The 25,255-nt window shown below is 38.2% G+C and overlaps 1 protein-coding gene across 5 annotated transcripts in view; it reads left to right on the forward strand.

The window, feature by feature from the left end:
- LOC133452440 (guanine nucleotide exchange factor VAV3-like) overlaps window positions 1–25,255 on the forward strand; it is a 75,357-nt gene that overhangs the window by 43,672 nt on the left and 6,430 nt on the right. For all 5 annotated transcript variants that reach the window (XM_061731744.1, XM_061731745.1, XM_061731747.1 and 2 more), the window contains exons 20-25: window positions 6,072–6,202; window positions 11,553–11,618; window positions 11,785–11,819; window positions 11,982–12,098; window positions 20,055–20,142; window positions 21,437–21,566. In XM_061731744.1, coding sequence (XP_061587728.1) covers window positions 6,072–6,202; window positions 11,553–11,618; window positions 11,785–11,819; window positions 11,982–12,098; window positions 20,055–20,142; window positions 21,437–21,566 — 567 coding nt within the window. The remainder of the gene's footprint in view (window positions 1–6,071; window positions 6,203–11,552; window positions 11,619–11,784; window positions 11,820–11,981; window positions 12,099–20,054; window positions 20,143–21,436; window positions 21,567–25,255) is intronic.

A 25,255-nucleotide genomic window follows, 5' to 3' on the forward strand; every position in this document is an offset into this window, starting at 1 on the left:
CTCTTTTGCGAACCTGAAAAGGCTTTATTTCATCTCATTGCTGCAGAAAAACACGGCTGCAGACAGAAAAAATGGTCAATAAACTCAGTCAGACAAAAATTTTCTTTTAAATCTCCTTTTCATCCTATCAGGGTTAACCCAAATCCTCTAGTGAAACTCTGACCCAGAGTAAGATTTGGAGCAGATAGTTGGAGTCTCAACGCTAATCTTTAGATTTTTTTTCTGTCGCAGTCGTTACGTTGATGTAAAAAAACTTTAAATGTTTTTTTTATTAAAAATGTGTTGACTTGCTCCTGATCACACACAGAAGAGGGACTTGGTGACAATTGTCCCTTTGACAAATATATTTGATCTGACTGCCCATTGGATAATAGGATGCTGGGGGAACTTCTGACCAGTAGACGGAAAAGCTTCTTTTCTCAGCGCGTGCAGCGATGCCTAAACCCTAGACGGCATTGAGATGAATTGGAGTGGGTGGAATCATTATGAGAGCCACGCCGGAGAAATGCTGGCAGAAAAGCACTTCCAGCAGTCTGTGCCTCAGCCTCAACCGCTGAGCTTTGTGCCTTTTGTGATAAATCAATTTCCATAAGGGGTTTATGAGAAAGACAGCCGTGCTTATTGTTCTTATTAAAAACATGAATGTGAGATATTCCATTCATCTGAGCTCACGGTCGGCTAATAGTTTCCCCGGGCTGGTTTGAAGGGGAGCCGTAGCTGGAGGGGTGATCTGTCTGAGGGAGGCTGGATGTACGAGTCAGGGGAGAGTAAGTGGCTGTGTCTTTAAAGTTGGCAGGGGTGTTTAGTCTTAGCCTCAGCGCCGTGCTTGTGGCTCTATGTGCCTGCCATGCGGAGGGAAAGACTGCGCCTTCACCGCTCAGAAATCAAAGAGACGGATTTGTTCCGATAGTGCAATTGCTGCTTTTAGGTTGGCGTCATCTCATCGGGTTAGATCTCGATCAGACAAGACTGTCTGCTCGTGCACATTTAGGCAGTACTCGAGTTGAGGGGGGATGAGGGGGGATGGCATCCCCCCCTGAAATAAAAATGGTCAAAATCATCCCCCCTGTAAAACTGCCATCCCCCCTTTCCATCCCTTATGTCATTTCATCAATGAATGTGGTTTTACTGCTATTTCAACCTTTAGAGTCATCACCAGAAAAATAACACCAGAAAAATAACTTATTTGACAATTTTCACCTGTTTCAAGTAAATTTTCACTTGAAATAAGTAGGAAAATCTGCCAGTGGGACAAGATTTATCTTCGCATTAAAAACAAAACAATCTTGGTCCACTGGCAGATTTTTCTACTTATTTCAAGTGAAAATCTACTTGAAACAGGTGAAAATTGTTGTTTTTTCCAGTGATGAGTCTTGTTTTAAGTGTAATGAGAGTTTCTTACTAAAATGAGACATTTTAACTAGAAATAGGACAAATATTCTTGTTAAGATTTTGAGTTTTTGCAGTGATCCATGTTACTTATCCTGTGAAGGACAGAGTCATATTGATAAGTTCAGAAAACAGTTTTTTATTGTTGTGTTTTGATGTATTTGATGTAAGCCCAGTGGATATTTAAAGCTTACAGAAGGCTGCATTTAACTGCTGCTATGTCATTCCTGCAGTATTTCTGCAGCTGTTTTGGTCAGTGCTATTATTTGTAATATATGATATTATTTGTAATCAGCACCAATTATCTGTCCCCATATGATAAAATCCATCATCCCCCCTGATTCTTTTTTACAACTCGAGTACTGCATTTAGGTGTGTGTTAATGTCAGTTAAGATGAAACAGAAGGACAATGGCCGGGTTTCCCAGATCAGTTAAGTAGTTCTTAACAGCGAAAGACTTCTTTCAAACCTTCTTAAGGAGCTTGTGAAAGAAAATCGCGTTTCCCAGAGTCGCTCTTAGCTTAAGTATCTCTTTCATTAAGAAGGAAATGAAAGATGCTGCTGACCCAGTCTTTACAACCATCTTAGTGAACAAAGACTCACAGATCCAGCCGCGTCAGGCAAAACAATATTACACCAAGCAATGAGATATTAAAACAATGCACCCCGCACAAGTTTTGATCTATTTTATACTTTAGATTTATATTGTTTAGCATTTATTGGTGACAGCAAAGGGGGGAAAAAAAAGAAAAATAAGGAATAACAAGTGTGTTCCTGTATATGCTTTATGCATTACGCACAAATAAAACGATCATCATGAATATCATTTATTTGATGATTTGGCTGCTATACAGCATGTTCTCGCTGCAAATCAACCGCGTCACCGTGCGCGAAGCAGAACTGTTTTTATGAACGCATTCGTGCGTCAGCACTTCATCCCCTGGACGTGTGTCGGACCGGGCTGTCCAGGCAGCCGGGACACCGATCCTCCTGCGCCGCGCCCGAGCGCATCTATGTGATGACAGGGAAGCAGCAGCTGATCAACGGGATCCTTTGATGAATCGTTCATTACAGTCTCAAATATAATCAATGGTGTCGGTTTATATTAAAGAATCTTTTTGCCCAGAAGAAAAAAGAGCGAAGACAACGACCCATAACTATTTTCTTCTCTTGAAAAAACCCACCTGCCGACTCGCGCTGTATACAGCGCGAGTCGGGATGCCGCATCATTCAGAAGAGGAGGAATACGTGCGAGGCGGGGATGATCTCTGCAATCTGAAGCCCTCTATAATTGTAAAAAGAATTTCACTTATCACGGGTTCTTTTTGGAACATAACCCCTGCGAAAAACCAGGGATTGCTGTAATTCCACGTTGCGATTTGCGAAACTCGCCTTCTCTTGGCTCATGTTTTTGAATGCACACACACGCCCACCCCGTTTCCTCCCGGTTTCTGCGTGTGGGGAAAAAAAGCCTCACTGTAGCCAGAAATAACGGAGTAACGCACCGTTTGGATGAAAAAGGGTCATTGAATTATATTTATCATCTTAATTTTTTATTATAACGCACAGGCAGCAGTGAATTAGTGCGTTAGGCAGCAGTGCTGCGTGTGAAAATGCGCTGATAGTGATCGGTGATCGATTTGCCTGGCATCGATTCATTTGGTTTCAGAACCGGACAGCTGCTCCAAAGAGCGTCTGAAAGAGCGAAACTAAAGAACGGTGTTAAGAAGTCATCTGGGAAACACCCGTATCTTAGGGTTCTCTCTTAGTTCAAACCTTCTTTGAACCTCTCTTAAATCCTTAAGAGAGGTTGGATCTGGGAAACCCGGCCAATAACAATAAGAGAATTTTCTTTGTGAATGTGAGTAGTTTGAAAAGAAAAATTTGAAGGACTCGTTTTCGTGTTAGTCGACATACAGGTTTTGACGATTAGTAATTTAATAAGGGAATACAATAATTTGACAATTTTATCTTACATTTATTTAAAAATAGCCTGGAGACTACACATTGAAAAGTTATGTAATGGTTAAAGAAGGTCATAAATAAAATTAAATAATAAAAAGATTTACCACTATGTAAAAGACTGATTTAGAAAAAAGTTAAACATTTTACAGTCTTCCCAAGAAATCTTTGCTTTCAGGGTTCTGGACAAGCAGTGGTGAATCTCCATGATCTCTAGATGATTCATGCATGAGCTCAGAAAGACTGACGACCTTTAAGTCAGTCAGCAAAGGTCTTTGACTGTCCCACAAATGTATTATGTAATGGAAAAAAAAGGAAGTTACAAAATATGCAGGAACACCAACACCTTGTTTGGGCCGGGCTTCTTTAAGACAGACTGAGGATAAAGCAGGATGCAGAGCTGCTGTGAAATGGCAGTTTGTAATCTCACAAATCCAGTTGAAGAGGCAGCGCTTGGAAGGGCTCCGCTTTTGAAACAAACCTGGTAAAACCTGAAGATGGAACACAATTGGTAAAAAATTGGATAATGGCAGCCCCGCATTCTGGAACTCAATCTTAAAGCCCTTTCAAAGTTTGTGATTTAAGAAAAAAAATCAGCAGATAGTTGGAGTGTTCAGATTACACAACTTGTGTCAGTCATTTTGCATTTCAATTCAATTCCATTTTATTCAGCTTCATTTATATAGGGTTAAATCATGACATTTGTCATTGCAAGGCACTTCAACAATCTGGTTTAACTTGTTCCAAAGTAATCAAATTGATACAAAGTCAATAAAACAACAACATTTAATTATTGTTTTGCTGACAAAAACCAACACATTGCATCAAAACTTTTCTTTGATACAATCTCCCAACTACGTAAGCACCAGGCGACTGTAGAAAGGAGAAACTCCCATTTAAAAAAACACAGTTGTGGGTTGGGAGGACAGGAAAGAGGAGAGAGCAGCAGTTCACCTGACTGAACGCCAACAGAAAGCCACAAAGTACACCATTTGTACAGCACATTGGTCCCCTGACTGGTCTATAACAGTCAAAACACGTGTAAAACGAGGCGTTACCACCCACAATTATGAGTTGATTATTTGAAAATAGATCAAGGGAGAAAACGGTGCGAATATTAGCACGTGCAGGTAGTTGAAGGTGGGCAAAAACTATTTGGTAATGAAAACGTGGCTGCCTACTCTTAGTGCACTATGGATTCATTGTGTTTGTCTCATCTTGCTTCCTGGATTTCCCCCATTTTATATATATGGCATTCCCCTCTTTGTGGTCAACTCACCCGATTCTCTGCTTTCTCATTGGCTTGGCTCAAAAGGAAATCCCCTGAAGCCTCTAGTCAGCCTCTGGCAGTGGCTTGGTGACCTGTGGGCCAGTGTCTGCAGCAAAACTTTGAGTTGTTTAAACATAACAAATAAGGTGCCACGTCCCAACTGCCTGCTGACTTACCACCGATCCGTCAGCGACCGGTGCGACTGGCAAATTCACCTAAAATCATGTCATCTTAAAGTACTAAGACGATAACTGTCCTTAACCTTAACTTGAATTAATTTTAAGAAATCATAGTGATAAAAATGTGTTGTTAAAGAGTGGAGGGAGTATTTATTATCCATCATTTTACATACAGTGGGTGCATCACTTCACATGGCATTACTTTTTAAACATTGGGAAGGTTAAAATTAAAGCTTTTGATAGCTCTTGACAGTGTATATAAAGCAAGAACAATGCCTTTGTTCCAACTCTGATGTCCTTGACCTTTTAATTAGTTGTTTTTGTACAATTTTCTATTAAATATGAAGTAAAAATTGCTGCAGTTTTAGACGGCATGAACATATTCTTCTGAACAATGGAGCTTTAGGTCACCACGAGCTCACAGTAACATTGTGAATTCTGTATTTGAGGGTCAGAGAGCTGGAAAAACAAGACACTTACTGAAGCAAAAAAAAAAGAAGTTGTTTCTGCTGAATTCCAAAGATTTAGTAGTTAGTGAAATAGTTACAGGGTGTATAAATACACTGTGGCATTAGTGCCAGTGCACTAGTTGATTGTTTATTTTGTTCGTTCGTTCGTTCGTTTTTATTTATTTCGATGTATAAAAAAACAAGAAAAAAAGATAAGAGAAACATACAGGTGGGCATTCCACCACATAAAGAAAAAAAAACACATAAAAAAACATATTTCAGTTACATTTCATCATGAGTGATATCTACTCCAGTGGATTTGTAAATGTTTATATGTTTAGAATGGAATTATATCATTAGTGCAACATCCTCAAAAGTATTATCCCCTTATCTCTGATATATGAAATAATATACAGAAAATTTCGATTTTTTTTTTTAAATCTAAAGTGTTTAATAAATTGAAATAAAAAGAAAAAAATCACCCCCAGTTCTGTCTTTAGTAATTTTCTAAAGAATATTTTGTGTACCTCTATTAATACATTATGTAGGCTTCTTTTCTTTTATTTATATCTGGTATATATATATATATATATATATATATATATATATATATATATTTTTTTTTTAGAATTTCTTTAATTGTATGAATCCACATTTGTTTGTATTGTTTTGATTGTGGGGGTGGCACAGAGGTCTCAGAAAGGTATGTATCAAATATGCGGCATCAGGCATCAATGGGTTAACTCTGTTCCCTTTCATAAGACCCTCAAACAAATGCAGTGCATCTTGGTTAAAAATATGTTTCTGTTCCCTGTCTGTCAGGTTTACCCAGGATGGTGGTGGTCAGAGACTATAGCGGCATCCCGAATCCCTCGTGTGGGCTCCCACTAAGCATTCATTCAGGGGATGTCATTGAGTTGATGTTTGCTGACCTGCAGAGTTCCTGGTGGCAGGTGTGTGTCCTTCACTACATTCTTGTTTTATGTCTAAGTAAAAATAAATCATGCGTCAGGGCCCATTCATCAGGGGCAAACAATATCTTGGCATTTCCATTAGGATTTCGTCAAACATTTGTGAGAAAAGGCAACTTTTGCACTCAAAAAAAAAGAGAAAAAAAGAAAAATCACAGATTTATCGCTTGATGGCCAGTCAGCAAAGCTATATATTGAGATAAGGTCAGCCACATTTGGAAATATGTGGAAGATCTATATGCGCTCCTTTGGACCCTGGTTACATTACAGATAGGGTAACTGTCTCTTCGTTCACTCTTTAGATTGAATCACAACCGACTTCAGATGATCTAACCAATTAGCGGCTTCACTTGATTAATTAGGTGCCACAGTTAAACAATAAAGTAATACACACTTCAGCCTCTGGAGAATGTTTTAATGGTGGTGCACAACCTTGTGTTCTGGCATCATTTAGCAACCCTCTCACGACGTCAGCCAGGGTTGAGGGGGTTTGACCTTATCTATATTGGAAAGGATGCACGATTTATCTGGGTTATTCTGGCAGCGTCCCCTTGCTGTTCTTCACTCTGCTTTATGGTAGCATTAAAGCCTCATCTTCCTTCTGGTGCCGCGCCAATCCGACTCCAGTCGTTGCCAGTGGCACAGCTGGTAGTGGGCAGTGAGCCCGGTTTCCCAGGCTCTGTGTTGTGACAGAGCGCAATGTGGTGGGTGAGGAAATGAATGCAAGGGGGCGTCTTGTAAGGAAGTAGAATGCACAACCAGAAAATTGGGTCCCAGACCTGATGGCGTTGCATTGTTGCTGCCAGGGTAACAATGCATGCTGGAAGGGGATAATCAAACATATAATAATAATAATCATAATCATAATAAAAATAGACATTTAGCTAATATGGCCCATCTTCATATTATAAACAGCTGCTGTAAAAGCTATTAGCTTATATAACTGTCATAGTCATAGTTACCCAGAAGTGTTATAGATGATGTTTTAATGAACAGATTCCTACCTTTTTGCCTTGCATGCTGCAACAGTGCACACATGAGTTTAGTTAAAGCATTTCTAAAAGTGCATCATGAAGCAGAAAGCAGTGTATGCTAAAACAACACAGCTGATAAGAAGGGGGAACATCCCCACTAAGCAACGCTGTAAAAGATGACACAATGCAAATAAAAAACAAACTTAATATTTGAACCTGTACGTAGTTTAAGTATGTGAATCGTTTGCTTCTTAATCGTCTTGCTGTTCATCTGCAAACATGTTGAAAAGTTAATTTTACCTCTGTTAATTCAAAAGCCCATATAAGTTCTAATGTGTGATACTTTGAAATATATTATAATAATTAAACTTTTTATTATTTATTTGATGTCATTTTCTTGAGAATGAGAGTTGTTGTGCTTTTATTACCTTTGAACAAGTATCCAGAGACTGGTTGGCCTGTCTGGCACCTTTCATGCTCGACCATATTACTACTGTAGCCCAGAAGTGATTGACCAAATACCAATTTATGGCTGGGCTTTGTAAAGTTATTTTGTGGCCAATGTAGCGGTGGGGTGCTGTGGTTTTTCATTAATTCCAGCTCTGGTGATATGGTGCATCCCATACCCCCAAACATGTTATCAGCTCGCCGATAAATCCGTCAGGCAAGACAGAACATAAGAGAACATTACAAATACCGTATTTTCCGCACTATAAAGTGCACCGCATTATAAGGCGCACTTAATATCTGGTAAAATACCGTACTATAGTGGCTGAGTTACGTATCTACCTGATGGAGCTGCGCTACAGGAAATGCTACAAAATCCTACAGCAAATGCAAAAAAAAAGAAGAAGAAAAGTACCGTATGTCAAACTTTATTAGCAAAATAAAAACCAGCTTTGCTCCGTCTCGTCAAAGTTGCCATTATGTGAGTCAGCGTCGCTGCTGTTGTCTTGAACGTCTGTGACGATTCCTGACGTTTTTAGCGCCATTACTTCGTCGACACCAACTACAGTAGCTACAATCCCCCTGACTACAGTAACAGAAATGACCATAATGATCATATATAAGGCGCACTGCCGGTTTTTGAGAAAATGAAAGGCTTTTAGGTGCGCCTTATAGTGCGGAAAATACGGTAGTCAAATTAGATGTTTTTAGATGTGTTTGGTGTTGTGAGTATTTATTTATGTTCATTTAACCTTTATTTAAGCAGGCCAGAACATTAAGAGCTGCTTATTATTGTTGGCCGGGCAAGTGCCAAAAAAACGAAACCCCACAAATACAATCAGTTATGTTTGATTCTGAACGTTAAGGTTAGGTTAGGTTTCTTCTACCTACCAAAGTTGGAAGTCTGTGTGCTGAGTAGTCTGTGCCGAATACTATATTACATAATGAAGTTTGTCACGGCAAAGCATCTTCCATCTATGCATAGTTGTTTTTAATGATGCTATGCTACATATTAACGACCACTGCCAGACGCATTTGTACTATAGCAAGCACTGTAAGCACTGTAAGCGCAGTCCATGGTATGAAATTAGTATGAAATTACAAAAACAGCCATAGTTTAGATAGTAGTACAATCAGATGTCTAAGAGTGTAGAAGGGCCCTTGTTCGTGCTTTGGGGGCCACAGAACATTTGTCCTACCTCGGTTATGTCAGTAAAGCACTCTTATCTAGAGTCAGAGAGAAAACAGCAACCGTTTATTCTTTGACAGCACGCCCAACTAGCGTTTTGTCAGGCATCATAAGAGTATGTTAGATGTTACATACATGTTTTATGAGTTCCAAAAACAGCATTTATGGAGAGACAGGGTACCTTCCTCCGGCATGGATTTGGGAAATGTAGAACTTGAGATTTTTTATCAGTCACTTAAAAGCTATAAAACATGTTGTAGGGGAGGGGAAAGCTAAAAAAAAAAGCACACATTTTCTTACATAAATCTTTCCATTTTATCACTTAATTTTAATTCGGTTCAATCCAATTAATTTGTATAGTGCCCTCAAGGTACTTTAAACAGAAGGTAAAAAAGTTTGATGCAGTCCAGCTAAACAGAGTCCAATTCATTTTCATTATAATCAAAGTATATTCCTCAGAAATCCTGTTATAATCAAATTCATTCCAGTTCAAATCGATATATAATGCCAGGTCACAAAAGAGCCTAGCTGAGGAACCCATCAGACAGTTGTATTGAATCTGAATAGACTGTAATGCATTTTAATTTTGATTCAGTCCCTTGTTTTGATCATGCAACAGGAAAATGGAGAGGAAAACTCTGTATTAGCAGGAAGAAATGTCCAGTACAACTAAGCCCTCGAAGGGCATGTATCTGCCTTGCCAACAAACACAAAGAGATGAGTCCAGGGATATTTGCTATGAGACAAGAAAGAAATAAAAAGAAGATGAAGAAACACAATTGTTGACAACAGTAAGAGTGGCCTACTGGATACAAACACGGAGAGCAAGAAAAATAGAGTGAGGAAAGTGTCCAGTGCTTTGTGGGAGGTCCCCTGGCATTCTAAGCTTTATCGAAAAGAAAATGATTATGCCTATTATTAAATATATAAAGAGTGTCCTGAATACAAACAAATTCCACAAGAGAGCAGCCTGATAACTCAAGAAACCAAAAGTAAATATTCGCCTGTGAGCCTCTTCACACGGATACAGACTATGAGAAGAGAAGACTTTTAAACCTTATCCTAGATGTCTAAGATTTAAACATTTGTTGTGTGAGAGAGAAATAATTATGTACAATAGACACGTTATTGGTGCTTTTTAGCTCATTAGAAATCCGATTAGTTGTTTCAAACGGTTTTAGTCTATGGGACTTTGTGCCAAAATCATTTCCATTTTCATTTATATGCTTTATGGCATGTTGCTTTTACTTCATTGTTCTGTTTTAAAATGTAAATCAGATACCAAATATACTTTTCTACATAACTTAAAATTATATGGCAGTTCATTTATACTCAAATCACTGGTATATTTTGGCAAAAATGATAATGAAAACACACAAACCTATTTAGACACAGTCACCGATCACAATTACAATTTTATATAATCTCATTATACAGCCTCAAAAGTTTGAGAACCATGTTACGTTGATCCTGGTAATCCACCGCCGGCAGCAACAAGCTGAGAAAAGTTGCATAATCTAGCAAAAGAGCGATAAAGAAGTTTACAATTGTAAAGAATAACATGTCAAAGCTTGGAGTAAAATACTTTGTTTCAACAAGTTTGTTAAGTCTTATAGTGACACCAAAATACAATCTGGCGAGAAACACCGAAATTTAACAAAACTGTGTTTGTTTACAATGGAAACTCCACAGGGTACCTTTAATCTTCAGCATCCCCAGTGGCGCCAGAGGATGGAATTACAGAACATTGAGAATTCATATCCCCTGCTACCCAGAAGGCAATTATCCCCCCATCCCCCAGGCAGAACAATACAATCAATCACTGTAATTTCATTTGATCCTCTGGCTGCTGCCTGTTTATACCAACAGAGTAATAAGTTTAATCTTTATCATACGCTTATCGAAAGCATAACAAATAGAGAAGGGCCCTCAAAAAACCTCTGATGAAATGTTATTACACAGAATGAATCATAGAGATGGGTAAAGATTTGCTCTCCAATCTAGTTACTGCCAGGGCTTGCATGGCCCCAAAAAGCATTTCATAGCATAATAAAGAGGAGTGAGGAGGAAAACATAGAGAAGGCAGGAAGCTGAATGAAGAGCTCCATGTGTCCTCGCCGCTCCTTATCTTCTCCGATTCACTCAATGGACTTCTAATTGACCTAAAACTCAGAATTGGAAACTTAGATGATCTCTGAGCTTAATGCTGTTATTTATTCCTATAACTGTCTGCAAGACGATGTACACGATAGGGAATTAAGGTTCTAAAATACACCCGACTCTTTCAGCGGGAGCATGTCCATCTGAAAAAGTCAGCAAGTGGGTTTGATCAAATTTGCTTATTTAGTTGGGGATAAAAGTTTGCTGAAGGAATTAATGATCTTCATGTAAAGCCCATGGTTGCTCCAGGCATTTTTGCTAAAAAGCAGTTGTGAGTCTTTAGCTCGCACTGTTTGGATATTCAAAGACCAGAATAAGATCCATTATTTAGTGTTAAACGAGGCTGTTGTTTTGATGCGGTACAAATCTAACTGCCGGCAGAGTTTGAACCATAATTAACTTGGGCTGCAAATTAGATGCACCGCTTGTTGTGTGCTAATTGCTAAGGATTTAGTGAAGCGAGAGTGGGAGGGGAAGAGGAAAAAGGAAGAGAAGGGGAGAGGGAGAAGTCTAGTGGCTCCCAGACAAATATAATGCGATTAACAAGCTGTTGCCATTGCAGGGCAGAATTCTGGATACAAGCAAGGTTGGCTTCTTTCCAAGTGACGCTGTGAGGCCTTGCCCATGTGTAAGTACAATGCATTCAGTCGATAATGGTGGATAATGGCAACTGCCGATGTCTTGGCAGAGGGATGCTGTGCTTTAAATTGCAGTTTTTCACCACTAAAAAGTCTTATTTTAGCCATTAGCTGTGGCTTGAATATAATGTAACTGAAGCAAATCTCCACTCCTAGGTCCCAAAACGCGTTGATTACTCTGGCCAACTATGGTAAGTTGTAGAAAAAAAAACAAAAGCAAAAAACAGGAGATTGTGAATAATAGCCACATTTCAGTCATATGCCATATTATTGATTGTATGGAACGTTCTCATCCTCATGTTCAGAATGATTGATTGCAGTGTAAGTGCAGTAGTTGTCCATGGATGGTTCAGGTTTGCAGGGCCTATGGAGCGATACCAGGCTGAGGTGGAGCTTCTGGACCGAGAAAACGGCACCTATCTCATCCGACACAGGAGTAAAGAGTGTTACGAATATGCCATCAGTATAAAGTAAGTGCCATGAGTAATTTCTTTTTTATTAAAGTCTCCCCAACATTTCCCACAAGTAGAATCAACAAAAGACATACAATGACGTTGTTGCAGGCGAGCACCTTTCCTTCTGTGAAGCAAAAAAAAATAGTTAAAGACTAGGGGTGTAACAATATATCGTGCCACGAAATTTCGCGATAGAAAAACATCACAATACGTGTCGTGGAGGTGACAAACTGTATCGCGATATTGGATTATTAATATTAATAGCCTATATTGTGTTTACTAGTAACGTGCAGCGTATTGGTGCCGGCCGCGCCTCGACCCGCGGACCAAAATCTTCTTCCGCTCAGAAGAAACTAGTACCGTTTTGCGGTCCCGATCACGGGACTCTTCGGGGGGTTTTGAGCTCCGAACTTTTACTTATGTAAGGCTGGTGTAGAGTTAAGCCTTACCTTATTAAATTAAACCTTTTTCGGGTCGTGAGTAGGATAAACACGGGGACAACTTCTACTGAGTTCCAGTGTAGTTTAATGTCCCTCAACAGCGTAGGATTTTAGAACATCAACACAGCACCTAGTGCCGTACTGTGGCGTATCACTCCGCCCAATCTAAAACAGACTAATCACTACAGATAAACTGGCTAGTGTCATTATAGTCCCTGATTTACATCAGAATATAAAGAATATATTTATAAAATAATGAACCCTGAATTACCAAAATAACCTTCTTAACAAAATAAATCTCCTCTTACACTACATTTCTGGAAGTCAAATCATACATGAGAGATATATGGCAAAATATTTTTATTTGTATTAAACTGAAGATGCATAATGCAAACCTGACATTTACTTTTGGTTCAGTTTGTGGAATATGGTTGACCTGGCTTTCTCTTTAAAACTTAAAGCATTAAACTTAAACTTAAAACTTAAAGTATTACAAACTGTAACAATAGGGCAAACGCACAGCATTGTTTTGTATTTTGTCTTTCAAATAAAAGACCATTTTTTCCAGTCATATGTTCCTCATGCAAGGTTGTTAAAAAAAATACTGCTATAATATCGTACCGTATCGTGAGATTAGTGTATCGTTACACCCCTATTAAAGACACAAAATGTCCATATACATATTGGAAAACAAAAAGCTCTACATGTTTAAATGCGTGGGCATCCTGTGATATTATTTATACACCGTTACTGAATAATCGACAGTATCTTGTAACTTTAGAGCCCTATCCATCACTCAAAGGGCCTTAATTGGACACGAGAGCATCAGAACTGGATCCAGCGATGAAGCAATGGACCAAAATGGCCTGGTCTGATGAATCCGATCTCCTTCTCCATCATCTGGACAGCCAGACTAGAGTTGGCATCAGATGCCAGGATAGAGAGAATGTGCTCCTGTGAGCAACGCTCTGCCAGGAAACCTTGCATCCTGGCATATATGTGAAATGTTCCTTGGATACATACCTCGTACATTGCAGCTTGCAGTGTTTAAAGGGTTTGCTGTGACTGTCTTGGTGCACAGGGAACAGGGAAATTGACCAAAACCATCAAGTTTAGTTTAAAATAATAATATAATAGCTTAAAATGGATAGTTAAAGTTTAATGGAGTGCCCAACTTTTGTTCAGCATTTATTATGATCTATGAAGGTAATGATCTACAGAAGAAATGGTGCATTGGCCGTGATTGTTACTAGAACACTAATATCCAGTTACTTTTTTTTGTTGTTTGTTTTGTTTTTACAGATAAATCCCTAGAGCTTGCCCTAAATAGGTTTCATTGAAACAAAAAAAAAAAGCAAAAGCTAAAAAAATCCATACAGTAATTGTGACTGCTGATAAAGCTAAGTCATCGGGACATTGATCCTGCTATGCTCCTTACAAATGTTTCGGTTCATTCAGCATGAAACACAGGAGAAGAAAAACACTGAGTCAAGCAAATATTCCTCTAACTTAAGTGAAGGGGCCTTATTTTCCATTTTTAGATCATATTTATCTTAAAGTTTGTCACAGTTTGGTTTAGTATTAATGTGTGTTTGTTGGGTCAGCAAGAAAAGGGAGCAAAAATTGGATTTTCTGTGTCTCAGACATATGTTCAAGGAGCGCTTGATACTCTTGCATCATGCCTTTTAATGCACTTTGACCATTACTCTTTGAAATGCATTTCAAAAGAAAGCTAGAAACACTCTTAAATCTTAGATAGCTCCCGCATCCCCTCGAGGCCCCGATAGATGGCAACTTTATCTGAGAGCTGGGTGGCTCCATGTCCCTCTGCAAATACATCTCTATCAGTTTAACCGGTGAATATCTAACAGGCTACATGAAAGTAAAGAGAGACCAAAAGTATTGAGTCCTCCTGACCTGGCTTGATGCCCGGAGGAGATTATAACGATGGCAGGAGCAATCTGAAACAGTGTTTGGAGGTTAAGACCATTTAGCTAGTGGATCGCCATTTCAGCCATTTAGTTTGGTAGGCTCGCACCATTACTGATTCATAGCTTTGATCTGGAGGGCCAGTTTCTGAACACTCAAATCTTAATTGCCTGTCTCAGTGCTTAAGATCATTATCAGGATGGCTGTTTGAGATAATGCAGTTTCATACTGAGAGCTTTTACTAATCAACTAGAAGTGTCTAATGTCAAACACCACAAGTGGGCACTGTATGTGTATGTGCCTCAGAAGCCTATGGAAGGAAAAATAAGGCTCCCCTCATGAAACGCTCCTCGTCTGTCTGCACATTGACATGACATACATCCACAATGTTTTTTTTCACATTTATAAATAATATATATGGGAATTTGCAATATGATGGCGCTCTCTCATCTGTTAAACTGCACTCGAAGACTGAATATCTGTCAGGTGTTACTTTCACATCACCATATGGGAGACATATATATATATATATATATATATATATATATATATATATATATATATATATGTGTGTGTGTGTCTTGTAGTTGGCTTGACAAGAGACCTACTCTGTACTCTATTTGGAGGGTGCACCGTGGCGTGGTGATTAGTACCGCTGGATTGTGGTTCAGATCACGGCTGGGTTCTTTCTATGCACAGTATGAGGTTTCTCCCCGAGCATGCATGGTTCTCCCCAGGCATTCCAGTCTCCTCCTACAACCCCAAAAACATCCATTTATTGATGGTTGTGAGTTATGCGTTAGGATCAAACAGGTATATATTTCACTATCAAAACTGAACTGATGCAGGAATTGATTTTCTTGATCCAAAAGGGACATTGTTGGAACAATATATACACCCTGTGTGGTGTATGTATCGTGAAGTTTATTTATATTACTACTAGTGGTGGGGGGAAAAATCGATATTGCAATTTATATATTGTTGCGTTTTCTGTTGCAATAAATAATCGATAAACTGATGGCAAATATTGATATTTTAACACACATAATGGATTTACGCGGTTGTCACCACACTATTGTTCATGCACTTATTCGGCTCAAAAGTTTGATATGGGCCAAAGTATACGAAATTAAATAGAAAACATATTAGTTTTTGTTTATTTATTTATTTATTTATTTATTTATTTATTTATTTATAAATTCACTTTCTTTGTACATTGTATAAAGTTTTGGCATTGAATAAATGCATATCTACAAACGTTTTCCTTTTTATGGGTATTTTTCAGTCACTTTTTCAGTATCGTGATATATCGATGAAATTTCTTACAATATATCGAATATCGTAGATATCGTGATATTATTGTTATCGTGGGCCACATATCGCCACAGTATTGAATTGTGAGTTACCCGTATCGTCCCACCCCTAATTACTACTCATATTATTTAAAATTGAATTAAAAGAAGGAAAAAATAATTATGCTTTTTACATTGCACTTTGCTATTAAAGCGCATCCTAATATCTCACACTGTACATGTATGTTTTTTCATTAAGTTGTGACATATTTCCTTCATCCTTTGAAAGTAAAAACAAAAACAGGAATCAAATTGAGATTATTAGGTAAAATATTTAATCATAAGCCTATTCAAAATCACAGATATGAACATTAGCCAGTACTTTGATTAAATCCACCACTCGGGTTGTCTCTTCTTGCTACAGCGTTTCCTTGTCTCTGTGAAAGGATGCTTTGGTGCGGACTTCCTTTCCTATTTGACTGGCAGTAGTTTTTTGACTGGCAGCAGTTTTCCCAGGTAAAAATGTGTCCACTTTAAACTAAATACATGGGTCTGAATATTTACTTCCTTTTGTAGCATAATATCAATCTGTCGCAGTCCTCCAGAGCTTGGTTGAAAAACTTCAAAGTGTGGCTTGACATTTTGTTGCAGCAGACTGGCAAAACACACACACAAGCTACAGTACTTAAACTGTTCTCAATACCTAATATTTTCATCCATTTTCTATACGCGCTTTATCCTTTTGTAGGGTCACGGGGGTCTGCTGGAGCCTATCCCAGCTCATTTCAGGCGAGAGGCAGGTTCACCCTGGACAGGTCGCCAGTCCATCACAGGGCCACATAGATACAACTAGACACACTCACACTCACACCTACAGGCAATTTAGAATCACCAATTAACCTACTATGCATGTTTTTGGACTGCGGGAGGAAGCCTGAGTAACCGGAGGGAACCTACGCAAGCACGGGGAGAACATGCAAACTCCACACAGAAAGACTCCCACCGGGTCAGGGAGTCGAACCAGGAACCTTCTTGCTGTGAGGCAATAGTGCTAACCACTAAGCCACCGTGCTGCCGATAATATTTTCAGATATTTGTAATTAATGTATGCCTGTCAAACACTGTCAAATGCATTCTCCTTAATTTTGCAAGCTTCTCACAACATTTAGAATGATTTATTGGAAGTTTGGACCACTGTGAGACGTTTTCATTAGTATGTCGTAGGGATGGGCGGTATGGACTAAAATATTTATCACGATAATTTCTGGCATTTATCCCGATAACGATAAAAATGACGATAAAAAAAATACCAATTCAACTCCATCTTTTTAATTATAAATCTATCACCACATTCAGTCTTTGGAGCCCCCAAATCACTGCTCTAAAAGAATACTACATGCTACTAAACTACACCAATTATTACACCACTCTGGTGGAGACCTCAGCAGCAGCTGTTATATATATATATATATATATATATATATATATATATATATATATATATATATATATATATAATGTAAAATATATAATAAATTACTTGTATAGCCATCCTTTGCACTCAGTTTTTTTGCAGACTCTGCATATAAAAGGTGATGTTTGCTCCTCGTCACTCTTTTTAAATCCAAACCAGTTCCAGATAATGAAGCTGGAGCCTCGTTTAACAACGAGCTCCTCGCTCTCAGATCCGCCTTCCGCCATGTTTGTTCAGGTTGATTTATGGTTCTGCGTTAAATCAACGCAGAGCCTACACCATAGGCTCTGCGTCGATTTAACGCAGAACCATAAATCAGGCTTTACAAAATAATGCAATCAATGGGAATTTATCGTTTTTACCGCGAGATGACAAATTCTTACCGTGGGGAATTTCTTTGACGGTATATCGTGAACTGTAAAATATCACTCATTCCTAGTATGTAGCAAAGACAAAGCTATGGCCGAACTCTGCGGCAGGCAGGCGGACTCAGGTGTAGGTTTCATGAACAAGACAATACTACACATGATGGTAGAGAGACACAGGGTAACAGATGACGAGACACATGAGGTTAATGAGGAGGACACAGGTGCAGACTATGATAAACGACTGGGGAATCCTGGGAAATGTAGTCCAGGCCAGTGATCAGTTTAGTGGGGAAGCTGACCCCGGTGGAAGAGGAGGAGGAGGAGCAGGCATGACAGCGGTGGCCAATCCATGTGTGAAAATTATACCTCATGTTGCCTGGACCGTTAGGGAACAAAAAATGATTGATGGAAAAACATGGTTATTCCATATTTTTAGCTATACGCTACCACTGAAGCAACTGTAAGTCATTATACTTCTCCCTCGGGCTTTCATGGTAGAGTCTAGGTATGACAGGTGCATCACTTCATCTTTCCCTCTTGCTCCTATATCGTTGTGTAACTTGGGAAATCTATAGTCTCACACCATACAACATGACCTTTGTAATTGCTTCAGAGCCAGTTCTTTATGCTCCTTAGAAAACTGAAGACGTATTTTTATTTAGGCTCGCTCACAAATGAGCTTCTTAAACCTCTATATTGTAAAAACAGGCCCTCTAGAAATAAGCGTAATATTCCACAAACGTAGTTGAAGATTGTCTTATATTAACAAAAATATCTTTGCCAGTGGGGTAAGAAACATTTTTGTTGATTGTTTTAAATTTTCTTGAAACAAGGCTTTTTTAAAAATGTTGTTTTGAAAATCCATCAGTTTTCTTTACGTTCTCGGTGTTGAAATGTTCTTACTTTCACTGTTAAACATTGTCATGAGTTTCGCTGTTCATGTCCTTCGATTAGATTTCATTTAATTTTCATTTTTCATTTTATTCTTTATTTCATTCAAAATAAAATAAAACAATTCAATACAAATACAAATGTTCGTAAATTGTGAATGAAAAGGGAGCAGAAAGAAGAAGAATCTTATCTGATCTGCCCCTTTTTCCAAGAAATAACTTTACAAATAACATAAATAAAAAAAAAAAAACAACAACTAAGTGAAATAAAAAACTAAAAACTAAATAAAATTACCGCCATCTATGGGTATGTCAATCAAACTTAAACTAACATTATATTTATTTAACATACAGGCTTTAATTGTTCTGTTGAATGTAATGTTTGATTTGGATTCTTTGTTTTCTTTGTTCAGATTGTTCCATAAACTGATTCCTTTCACAGAAACACAACATTCCATCAATTTAGTCCTGAATCTTGTTTTTTTTTTTAAATCTCTGTTCCTTTTAAGTTATACTTGCTTTCTCTTTTTTCAAGTCTTTTCTGAATGTTGATTGGTAAAGTTTTTTTATGAGCTTTAAACATAATTTGCAGAATACTATAGTCTACTAGTTCATGAAATTTCAACAATTTTAACTGAAGAAATAATGGATTTGTTGGATCTCTATATCGTTTTCTACTGATTATTCTTATTTCATCCAACCTTTAAGTGACCTCTGATCGCGATTTTCAAGATTTAATTTTTCCGACCCCATTTCTTCCACAAAAAAGATGGTCCACAGTTATCTCTCCAGGACTGAATAATGAACCGGGCCGTTCGTAGCCCAGTTTTTGTAGTTTCAGCTCCTTATCATTTTTTCACATCTACACATCGTTCAATAAATGAGAAGCAATTCACTGACTCAGTTTGAGTTTAATAACTTTTTGCCAGCATGCTAAATATGCGTAATTTATGAGTGTTGTCTGAGAGCGATAGACACAATCCCATAACACTGGTATTTTTACATGATAGCAACATTTGTAATTGCGTTGGCTTGTACTCTATTGAGCTGTTTGCTTTCTTACAAAGGTTGCAAAATTGTGTTAATTAGCTTCCCTGCTAGGACGACTTCAAATATCTGCTGTGACAACAACTTAGTGCTCATTGAAGTGAAACTTGAAGTGAAAAAATCAGTTGTAGACTTGGTACTAGTATGAATTTTATGGTAGTGAAAGAATACATCTCAAGTTGATTTTCTCAACCATTCACAACAATTAAAGAAAAAAACTCTTTAAAACTGCTTTAAGAGATGAGAACAAAATCCCCCCAAAAATCCAAGAATGTGCTCATACACAGCTTCAATTGATTGCAGAAGGTGAATCTGGTGAAGCCTATTGTTATTAACTGTGATGGTTGAGTTGGAACTGATTTGCACAGCAGAGACAACCAGAGGTGTTCTTGTCGAACAAAGTTGCTTGTCTCAGCAGGAAAAATCAAGTTATCGGCTCAGACAGACCTCCGCGCTAGTTCTCTCCAGCCTGGTTTGATGTGGAGGCATGTATAGTTGATTAACAGCCCATGTCTTATTAATCCTCCACAGGTTCAACGATAAAGTCAAGCACATTAAGATTCTGACCAAGGATGGAGGCTTTTATATTGCTGAGAGTCGACTTTTCAAGACTGTGCTGGTAAAGGATTAACACAGATTTTTCTCTCTCTTTCTCTCTCTCTCTCTTACTGAGTGTTGTAGTATAAATGAATGTAATCGCTTTGGCATTACTTTTGCAGCCACTAGGCCTCATTGTATTCCAGCACCAGTGGAACATGAGCAGCGGGAGTCAGCCTGATTCCTGTACTTATACTAATTGGCAGTTAGAGGAATAAACTAAATTCTTACCAAACTAGGACTGTCATCTAGGGTTGCCACCCATCCCGTAAAATACAGAATTGTCCTTTATTTGAGGAAAAAAATGTTGCGTCTCGTATTGAACTAATACGGGACGCGATTTGTCCCGTATTTTCATTAACGCCCCATACACACGTCTGTCACACACACGTCAACACTAAATATGTGAAAACGTCATTCGTAGTAAATTTAACTAAAGGTGAAACAAATATATTATTTCCCCACTACATTTAAAGTGAGATATTTCAAGCCTTTATTTGTTGTGATTTTGGTGATTATGGCTCACAGTTTATGAAAACCCCAAATAAAAAAATAAATTGGAGATTATTTTATGAAATCAATAAACAATTCCATCATCAAAATTATAACAAATAAAGGTTTAACATATCTTGCTTTGCTATGTAATAAGACTAGGTAATATATTAGTTTCACCTTTTAAGTTGAATTATTGAAATAAATTAACTTTTACACCATATTCTAGTTGAATTATTGAAATAAATTAACTTTTACACCATATTCTAGTTGAATTATTGAAATAAGTTAACTTTTACACCATATTCTAGTTGAATTATTGAAATAAATTAACTTTTACACCATATTCTAGTTGAATTATTGAAATAAATTAACTTTTACACCATATTCTAGTTGAATTATTGAAATAAGTTAACTTTTACACCATATTCTAGTTGAATTATTGAAATAAATTAACTTTTACACCATATTCTTCACCTGTATCTATATTCTACATCTATACAGTCATGTAAGTTCAATGCTATTAAAGCATTTTAAACTTTAAATCAAAGCATTCTGTTTTTTCATATAAATTAAACACATTTTTATTCAGTTTAGAAGTTTTGGGGCTTTTTTTTTTGGCTCCTGCGCTGCTGAAATCGGGGCGTCCCTTATTTCTATTTCTGAAAGGTGGCAACCCTACCGTCGTCCCAGCTAGGCTCCTCTGATGTCTTTGCATCGATTTTTACACATTTGTAGATAATGCAGTTGAGTTCTCCCCTGGCTTGCAGGTGTTACGACGATGTTTACGACGATGTTTTGTCCTCCTCTGTTCTTCCACACAGGAGCTGGTGGACTACTACAAACAGCACTCGTTGAAGGAAGGTTTCAGCAGTCTGGACACCACGCTGCAGGTTCCCTACCGGCCTCTGTCCAACGGAAACCTGCCCAGGGCCATTCCCAGTGATGGTAGTGGTGAGTCTGCGTTACAGACGCCCACATCTCTTCCCTGACATTAGAACTGGAAAACATTCAGAGACATTTTTTCAGCTGTTTCAAAGTTTTTGTAGTTTTTGTCGCAAAATACTTTTTTTTAATGTATTTATCTTTAATTCATTAGTTAACTAATATATTTTTGTTCACGCCCCACATTGTAAAACCGTGCAGACAAGCAGGAAATCATTTTCAGGTGTTAAATGGCTGTTTAATCAGAGAGTGCATGTTTAAAGGAGCATGAGGCAGGATTGAGGCAGCCGGATTTATGAAAAAAATTTGTATACGTTTTAAGTTTTCTAGTAATAATGTCAGATGAAGCGTTCCAAACCAAAAAGAATGAGCCCTCTAGTATATCTCTCCATTGCCTTGAACAGGCTGTGTGCTGCAAAATGTGATGCAATTCTGGGCCCGAATTTCCCGCGCTGTCCTGTGGATGTGACGTCACATGACGCTGCATGCACGTTCTCCCCGTTCTCCCGTGCCGGCTTCGCTGTTGGCTGCAGTACCCCCAACGGCCGTCGTGGTGAAGGGTGGCGCTAGAGAGTCTCATTTCTTAAAAGGAGCCTCAAGCTCCTTTAAAGTTATAAATACCTCATATTAACATATGCTTTATTGTTAGCCATCTTCATTACGTCAAGATGGCTCAAAGGAAATAGATGTATCTTTTTTATGTTTATATTTATCTTTATACCTCCTAAAGAACTAAAACTTACTCAGAGTGTTAAGTGCTGTAACAATGAGAAGGAATAACACCAGATGACCTGCAGCAGGTTCCCATGGATATATGACTCACTTAGTATGTACAGAAGATAAGTAAGAAGTACATAATATTTATTTATAACCTAAACTGTGTCGGACTATGAATCAGGAATCAAACAGAGCTGCACGTAGTGTAATTTAATGCTAGTTAAAAGAATAATACAAATTAACTTCACACAAAGATGGTGTCAAAGATTTTTGCTGTTTTTTTATTTTTTTATTAAAGGGACCTGATGCTTAATCACTTAATTACACACCAATGAAGGTCTGTGACATTATTCGCTGCTGTCTAATATATGAGAGGATTCAGCGTGGCTTTTCATGGCATTTTCATGCGCTCGCTGCTGAATTCCTGAAGTACTGGATGGTAAAGCATTAATTATTGGCCATGAAAGCTTAAAAGCTCCTCTCTCAGCATAGCCCATCAAGCATTGACAAGCAAAAATAAAAAAAGATCGTATTTACATTCAAAACATCCGCTCACTGCATCTTCTCTTGCCCTCTGAGACAGACGCAGTTTTCATTTACTCTGGGAGCATGTGAAGGATAACTGGGAAGGCGGTTTGAAGAAGGAGGAGATTAGAAGAAGTGGCAAGTTAAAAAACAGACAGTCTTAGCAGCAAAATGTGGATAGAATGAAATAGACGAGGGCAAGAAGCAGAGATAGAGGCTTGAGGAAGGAGGAGAGTTCAGCAAGAAGAAGCACTGAGCTCCTCCCTCATCTTGCTGATCCAATTCTATTGTAATTGTAATATATTTATGCTAGCTTTATGCTATTTTTTTGTAAATATTATCAATTTTTTTTTAGGTTTACTATTTTTTTCTCTCTTGTACATACTCTTTTTCTACTTTTTATATTGCTCTTTTTATTATTTAACTATTTATTGGTTATTTCTATTTTAAATTTTTTGTATAAAGCGTGTGTGTGTTTTGGCTGCTGCACGACTGAATTTCTCCTCTTGGAGATCAATAAAGTCTTCTATTCTATTCTAGCTTTCTCTTTAGATGAAGGTATTTCCTTAAGCATTTCCGTACTGTATATTGATTAGTGTAAATGGCTTTAAAAAGCGAGATAATTATCAGTAGATGAGGAGTATGTGTGAAAAGAAAATATGGAAAGTGGGAAAACTAAAAAAGGAGCTCAGCGGGTTTGGCAGGGAGTTCCCCAGTTAGGGCTGAGCGCCTGAGGCGAGCACCAGGAGTCAGCAACTTCAGGACGTCACACTCTGAACTCTACTCAGCTCCGAGATGGCTTCACAATTTTCCTGACAGAACATGACATTTCACTTGCGCTGGCTGTAAAAAAAAAAAAAGAAAAGGAAAAGGAAAAAAAGTGACAGTCGCCCGCTGACACACACCTCGGGGAATACCTCTGCTCCCACTGAGGGCCTGTGACTTCTTGTACAAAAGTGGAATAATTTTTCAAATATGATGCGATCTAAAAGAGCAGGAAGCGGCTGGGGGTAAACTGTCTCAACTTAAAAAGAAACATACGCGTAAACACCCAGCAGCCGAGATGAGCAGATGAACGCTGGAACAAAGTCAAAGCTAGGCTTTTGTGCCTGCTCCCATGTAAAATTCTCCTGCATCCACATCCTTCTGCCTCCTTTTGCAGCGTTGGTCTCCCAGCACATCAGACTTCAAAGCAGCTCTGTAAGAAGTGCTTTTGTATATTTCTGCCATTCACCGCGCTACCTCCTCTCATGCAGCCTTGACAGACCCACCATTGCCTCAGTGCATCCTGGGATAGATTATTATTGCTTAAAGTCGTCCACCCCCATAGACAGATTTAGTGTGGGCACTGTATGGTAAACAGCCTCTGTGGAAAGATAGATGTCATGCAAAAAGCAAAAGGAAATGTTTGAATCTTAAAACAGAGCCAGCATGGCGAAGAATACACAATGCTGGGTTGAGCAAACAGTCACAAGTTGCAGAAACTGCTGAAATTCCATCAAAACTTTGGAGTAATGTGCTCGGGAAAGCCTTAGCAAGCATCTTTAATTAAGTCTAGATGGGTGCTTTTCATCATGTGTGAATGTGTTGGCTAGGAAATGATTGGCAATTCTGTGATCTTTTAATGTCTGTCAGGAAAATTATCCAGGGATTATTGGTATTGATCTTCCTGAGGTATAAAGGTCTGTGTTCTCATGGTTGCTATGATGATGGAGGTGTTGTGAGGCCCCAAATGCCAGGGAGGCAGGAGCGAAAAACAAAGTCCTTTTAATAAAAGTCTTGTTACAGCAGGATATCCCATGAAACAAAAACAATCATTTAGAGGGATGACAAGAGCCCAACAGGAAAGCACAACAAATTGCATGATAGGGAGCACAACAAACGGACTAGCAGGGGAGCAGGGGAGGCAAGACTGTATACGCAATCACCCGAAGGCAACTGGGACAGAGCAAAACAAATCAATTTACGCACAAGGGAAAACATTACCAAAATAAAACAGGAAATCAACCTAAACACAAAAGAGGAATTCAAAAGTAGAAGAAGAACAGATAACCAAGATTAAATCTTAATAAAACAAGAGAATGGACTGGATTGAATGGACTATACCAACGGTAATGATTATGGATACAGATGAAAATCTCTGTGCATATAGTAGGTTCTGAAAATAGTAAAGGAATATAAAACTGGTATGTCTGATTAAAATTATACAGCAATAAAGTCTACTAGTATTTTAACTGTAGAGTGTTCATAGTAGGGCTGGGCGATATGGACCAAAAGTCATATCTCGATATTTTCTAGCTGAATGGCGATACTCGATATATATCGATATTTTTTCTGTGCCATAATTGGGGTTTCCCCCAAAGCATTATAGCATAGCATCTCTGTTAGCTTCATTTTTTTCTAAGGCAAACCCTTAAAAAAACAGTCGGTTTTAATACAAAGCCTCGTGCCAAATG

Source organism: Cololabis saira, chromosome 10, assembly GCF_033807715.1.
Source record: "Cololabis saira isolate AMF1-May2022 chromosome 10, fColSai1.1, whole genome shotgun sequence".
NCBI lineage: Eukaryota > Metazoa > Chordata > Actinopteri > Beloniformes > Belonidae > Cololabis > Cololabis saira.